Source organism: Dreissena polymorpha, chromosome 4 (assembly GCF_020536995.1).
Source record: "Dreissena polymorpha isolate Duluth1 chromosome 4, UMN_Dpol_1.0, whole genome shotgun sequence".
In the NCBI taxonomy this organism is placed as follows: domain Eukaryota; kingdom Metazoa; phylum Mollusca; class Bivalvia; order Myida; family Dreissenidae; genus Dreissena; species Dreissena polymorpha.
In genome coordinates this window covers 40,667,943-40,674,476 of record NC_068358.1, presented here as the reverse complement: position 1 = coordinate 40,674,476, position 6,534 = coordinate 40,667,943, and the positions used below count along the sequence as shown (strand labels likewise).

General features: G+C 34.7%; 1 protein-coding gene across 1 annotated transcript; it reads left to right on the top strand.

The window, feature by feature from the left end:
- LOC127878371 (transmembrane protein 272-like) lies at positions 1–5,471 on the top strand. The gene is made up of 3 exons (XM_052424896.1): positions 1–180; positions 3,947–4,121; positions 4,919–5,471. The coding sequence occupies exons 1-3, from the start codon at positions 1–3 to the stop codon at positions 5,338–5,340; spliced, it is 777 nt and encodes a 258-aa protein (XP_052280856.1). The 3' UTR covers positions 5,341–5,471.
- Positions 5,472–6,534: the final 1,063 nt, after the last annotated feature.

Genomic DNA, 6,534 nt, shown 5'->3' with positions numbered 1-6,534 from the left:
ATGGTGAGGAAGCACCGAGGTTCGGTCCGCGTATCAGGGAGGAGACACGGACGTCGGTCAACAATACCCGGAAGTCTGGACTACGGGAAATCAAGGTGTGGGCTGCCCGCTAGATCCGGTAGCATGAAGTACTCGAGTGAGGGTGGCAACAAGAAACTCAGCTTTGCAGACGTGGTTGTGGTAAGTATGTGGTTATTGAACCATTAAAAAATACGCAACGCGAATAGTATGAATTATATTGTATATTATATTATTAACAGAACATAACAGAACAGAACAGACAGTTTATTAAGACTTTTACAAATGTACATCGTCTCAATACATGAAAAATAAAACAAAATAATGTCATGTGACCATATATTACAACGTATGGGTTATACAAAATGTAATCAAACAATTTGAGACAAAGTATAATTAACAAAGTAGTAAGACTTTTTATTACCATACTAAAATATCTATCACTCACTGGCAGTAAGGAAATACTTAATTTTCGTTGACAATATTATTAGTGATAGAATATCTTACGGTTAGAGCTTTCTCCATATATTTACACAAAAAATACAATTTCAATTTTACAAGTTGAGTTCAATACAGCATTGAAATTAAAAACTGATGGATTCACATAGTAAACAGTTTTTATATATATTTTTTGCCTCATTTGACGTAAACATGGACATTTACATATAAAGTGGAATTCGTCTTCTATGTCTCTTTGATCACAACATTGACAGTATCGTTCATTACGAGGAATATGGTTACGTGTGTATCTTCTAGTCTGAATTCTCAAACGGTGGGCACAAGCCCTTAGTTTAACAAGGTATGTACGCAAACTGTTTGGCAGTAAATCTAAATACGTTTCGTATTTAAGAGTTGTTTTGAATATCCTATACATATCTAATATAGAACTATTATTCATATTGCCAAACCATTCTTGTTTAAATGTATTTATAATGCTACATTTTAATTCACATGAAAACTTTGTATAAATCATATTTTTAATTTGGAATATATGTGAATATCCATATTCATTTTAATTTTTTTTTTACATTCGATACCCAATTTGTAGACCCTTTATCACAATCATTTATCGCTTGGTTATAAACAGTTTGTATGAGAATAGTGTTACTATTTACAACTTAAAGCCAATATTTTACAATACGAACATATCTATTTACATATAGTGGGTATCACCTAATTCACCATACACCGTTGCATTGCATGTGTTGCTTCCAATATTTAACAGCCATTTGCACAATTTTAAGTGAATGCGTTTAATATTTATGAATTAATAAAACCCCATATCTCTGATGCATAATTTAAAATCGAGCCAACAAAGGCATCAAACAATTGACACAATATTCTAGGTTTAAAATCGTACTGTTTGCATTTAAAAAGCAAAGTATTTATAGCCTTAAGAGCTTTTCCTACTAAATGTTTATAATTTAATATAAAGCTACCAGTATAATTAATAATAGTGCCAAGTTAGTTAAAATTATCGACGAATTCCAATCTATAGTTTTTTTTCCATTATATTTTATAAATAACAAGATTATATTTCTTTTGGTGGTTTACATATTTTTCCTGGTATACCGGATTTGGACATGTTTAGCAATAATGCATTACGTTATTAATATATAACGTTTTCCGGTAAGTTTATAGGTTAAATTCTTAACTTCCAGGTGTGACACATATTTCTTTATTTTTTTATTCATCGACACAATTATACTTTCAGACACGAAAAATATATGCATGTTTTGAAAGACAAATAAATAAAAAAATGATAGCTGACTTAAACCAAACATAGCAAATTTGTCATTCTCTATTCTTGTCACAATGTGCCGACATGCCATTGTTCATCTCCACGGGCACTTTTCATTCAAAACGAACCTCTTCACTTGTAATGATATCCGTTGAAATCAAATGCATGTAATGTTTTTCTTCAGCATTTCCGTACTTAAGATCCGCACAATCGGGCCATTTTCTTCAACACAAATTAACGAAGATGCTTGTAGTTTACTTTAGTAGGAAAGAAACGAGCAAATGTGAAGTTTTTCCAGAAAACTGACTACCTCCAGGATGAGTCTCATTCAAAATTACTAAATGGACCCAATACATAGTCTCTTCATTACAAAGGCATAGTAATCAGGCGCCCAAACCTCACTAATGTACAACACACGCCTTTACATAAGTAAATATCAATAAAAATAAACCTAATAGCGACAGAACGTATAATCGAACAGCAAAAATGAGAAATGAAATCATTTACAAAAGGTTTCAACTAGTCGTCTTTTATAAAAACAGTTACAGTCAAGGTATCATGCTTCAAAACTTTAGATCATCGTTATGAAGTCACGAACTCATTAATCAGAAGTACTATACGGCGGTAAATTCCGTCTGGGAAAACGCTTTAATTACGCCAAAGGCTGCTTCGCAAGATTGCGAATAAAAGGCTACATAATCAGCTGGTTATCGTTGACAATTAACGGAGACGCGTTCAACGCTCCGATGGGCGGTGAAAAAGACTCAATAAATAGATCAATCACGTCGCGGATCGCTGTCGCATAATAAAGATAATTGAATTTATGGTTTTGTAGAATAAATTTCACGACCCTTTTTAGAATAGAATAACACAAATAACGTATAAGACACAATTAATCGCTGAGAAGAGTACACTGCCAGAGAAAGAATAAAGCTTATTCGTGTCTCACTATAAAGTGCCGGGTTTTGTGTCTCCAATTGCGTATACTAAAACCATGCCAAAGAAATACCACGGCTTCATTCTTGACAAAAAAAGACGCTCACCATACACATAATGGATTTGTCGCATGAACATCCCGTGTTCAGGGTGTCAGCTAATGCGTTCATAAGAAAGTCACTACATTCGTCACAGGAGCAATATAACAAAAGCATTATCAGGAGAGAAAATATTGTTAACATCCACTCGTCTTTTAGTTAAGACACTTGACACACTGTCCACACTATAGATATAAAACACAAAAGGAATATGGCGTTTTACCAGTTCTCTACACAGTCACAGGTACCTCTAGCGCCTTCGGGCTTTATGGCAAGTGATCGATGTTCAGCTTTTATTCAGAGATTAGATAGGATAGACAATAGTTTGACACAGCTTGATGGGATTCAGTCATCTGTGAACGCAATAACAGTACGTCTCGACCAGATAGATCAACGGGTCAGTAAAATTGACGTCAAATTTAATGACATTGAGCGTAGAAGGGAGTATGCTTCCACGAATATAGAAGAAATCAAGAAAACACATTCTTAATATGAATCATTGAACGCAAATTTAAAACAGATAGAAACACAACAGAAAACGATGAACACAGAAGTAAGGTATGCTATAACTGATATCAGAAGTCCAAGTCGAAGCATGAGGAACAATTTGCTTTTCTTCGGTATTCCTGAGGTGAGAGACAGCGAAAATAGGGAACAAGATTCGGACTGTGTAGACAATGTGTTGCATCACATAGTAACCAAAATGGAAGTATATGGTGCAAAAGAGACTATCAAAATGAACAGGGCACACATAATAGGAAAATACAGTCAACACAAGACACGACCTTTAGTCGCGAAAGTTGCCCATTTCCCAAACAGGGAACGTGTGCGATTAAATCATAAAAAGCTTCAATGACCATATGATATAACTTTATTTCACGAACTATTTTGCGAAATATTCGTTGATTTTGAGTATTAATGTTACTTAAAAAAATAAAATAAAGTAAAGTACGGGAATTTTACTTTTTAGGTTTTTAAAAAACGTCCCACAAATTTAAATTATGATTGGATGGGACTCAGACGCCAAGTACAAACTATTCTACAAAACGACTTTAAAATTACATGTGAACATGTTTAAGAAATATACAATAAACCAGTTTTCAACATATACATCGTTCAAAATTCAAAACCCCACTATCTAGTGTGTTTGCAGTCGGTTGACGATCATCGTCGCTTGATGCAGACGACAATTAGTTGGGATGCCCGAAAGAGCGATGACGCCCTGCCCGAGTATGGGGATTTCTTTTACCTGATCAGAGAAGCGGGAAACGAGTCAGAGAACTGCTGCGACCTTACGTGCAAAACGTCCGGACTATTATTCAACTCGCGTAAGTACAACATTAAGAAAGACTGAACATAAATTAACCACTCAAGTAGAAGCAAACGATACGGAATCATATGCGCCATTCCAGTTTTTTTTATGCCCGCGAATTATCTTCATTGTATTAAATGTCTGTACTATGCGGTGCTTGTGCTTAACTCAAGGTCAACCTGTTTTTGGTCTATTCCGACAGACACAGGCATATCACTCGACCTATACTAGCCGTCTAAATATAATAGTTGAATAGCGTTCATTAAAACGACTGTACTCAAAATGATGATTATTATTATTTCAGTGTTTTTCACATTGTGCATAAGTGTGTTTCTTGCGCTGCCAGTTGCCATGGTATTCATAGGTGAGTGCACGTGTTTCATATAGTAAGTCAGGCATGTTTGTGTATGAACTACTTTAAAGCGACATGCCTTGCGTAAGACAGTTGAGTCAAAAGCATAATATTACATCATCAGAATAAAATAATCGTAAAGCGTGTATATTTTTTTCTAATATAATCATGTAATTCGTTTATATTTTAATTCGCTTCAAAAACATGTTGTAGGACATAGGTAGCGCATAAAGAACGGTAAAATAATATTGAAGTCTTATAGAGCATATGGTCTAGTCGGCATATAGAGTTTTAATAGTTGAATTCATGATAAAGCAAATGAATTCAGATGACATATATAGATCTACAAACACACAACATAGAATAGGGATAGGGCGTCACTCAATCACATGCGCTGTATTTGACCACTTTTATTTTATGTTTATGTTTCGCAACTTGTGTTACAATTGCTATGGTTACAGGCGTGAAGTACCTCGAGGATTGCCCCAAGGAGCCACGCATCCCAGTGTACCTGCTTGTGGGTGGCTGCTTTGGCATCATCAAACTTCTCTCCTCACTCTGGCGCAACATCCAGACGCGCAGGAATCGTGACGTCATCTCCGACGACCCGGATTCAGACGGTGCCTTTTCTAGCTCTACGTACCGCACTATGGACGCGTTGCTGTTTGTTTTCTTGTTTGGTTGGCATATTGCTGGAACATATTGGGCGTTTAATATCTGGACGCCTCATTTTGACCAGCTCCTCTACGAGCCGAGCAACTGGTGTGATAAAACGGTGTACATGTTCACTGTTTATCAGTTGTGCACGTGCTACGTCGTCATGGCGGCGTTCTTGTTGGTGCTTTTAGTGTTCATGTGTTTCCAAAAGTGCTGCTGTCGATAAACAAGCAGGCGACTGATTCATATTTACATTCATATCATCTGGTTCAATCGTCTATATTCCTACCTATGCCTGTCATTTAGTTATACCTACATGTACACGTACTATATTGTACGTATCATTATCAGTATCGTTTATAGAGATGCGTAATTAACCCGTAAGAACATTTTCATTTGTCAAAGATATAACAGAACAAGGAAGTGGAATAATGCAATCGAAACAACATGGAATTATCAAATAAATAAAGCTGAACATTTGTTTAGACCAATATACATTTCGATAGTGAAAATTGTAACTTATGTATGCACAAGCAAATTTATTTCGTTCAAAATAAATTTAAAAATCATTGCATTGTAATGTATTACTAAATACATATGACATGATATACTTTTTAGAATCAATTATGGGTTTTTCAATTTTTTTGATTGGGGCCAGGGCACATGTGATTTGCAAAACTCGTGTCGTTTTGATTTTATACTCTCGATAGTTATTTGTGTATTAGTCCCATATAACACATGTATGTATTGTTGCAATGAAACGTATTATTACTTTGTACTTTCATAAACTTTCATATATATTTATGTTATCGTGTTCAACTCATAATGCTTGATAGTGAGATGAACTAAAATTTCGTATTACAATTAATTTAAACTTTTGAATCTTAACATTTGGAATTTTAAGAAGTCCTTTGAGAGGAATCTATAATTTCTGTGATTGACATCGGGCCGGAATTTGGCCTCAAATTAAAACAAACACACCCACTGTCAGATCACATTTTTATTTTCTTCAAATATGTTTCTTTATATTCATTATGTGTGTAGTTTTTTGTCGTTGCCGTAAAGAAACTGATGCGTGTGAAGTTTCTGCTTTTGCTTCAAGTAATATAAACGTTACTATTTTAAGCCATAAGGATTACGTATTCATATAATAAATAGATAGCATGTATCGAAAATATTGGGAATATATAGAAGGAGCAAATTGGTTAATCCCTGCTAAATGTGTTCAATTAATGTTCGTTTATATGTTCTATTATATCAGCACCCGATGAATAACGTCATTATGTGAAATTTACTGACATTTATTGTGATCACACTGTCATTCTTGTGTTCTTATTCGTGATTTAAGCTATTTTTAACAAGGTGTGTAAAATGACAGCAATATGTGTGAAATATCTTTAGAATTGCAAGAGCGTGTGAT

Excerpts from the sequence above, each read along its gene's own strand:
- LOC127878371 (XM_052424896.1), top strand. The coding sequence starts at position 1 with ATGGTGAGGAAGCACCGAGGTTCGGTCCGCGTATCAGGGAGGAGACAC. Across the intron at positions 181-3,946 it reads GCTTTGCAGACGTGGTTGTG|TCGGTTGACGATCATCGTCG; the intron begins GTAAGTATGTGG and ends GTGTGTTTGCAG. Across the intron at positions 4,122-4,918 it reads CGGACTATTATTCAACTCGC|GCGTGAAGTACCTCGAGGAT; the intron begins GTAAGTACAACA and ends CTATGGTTACAG.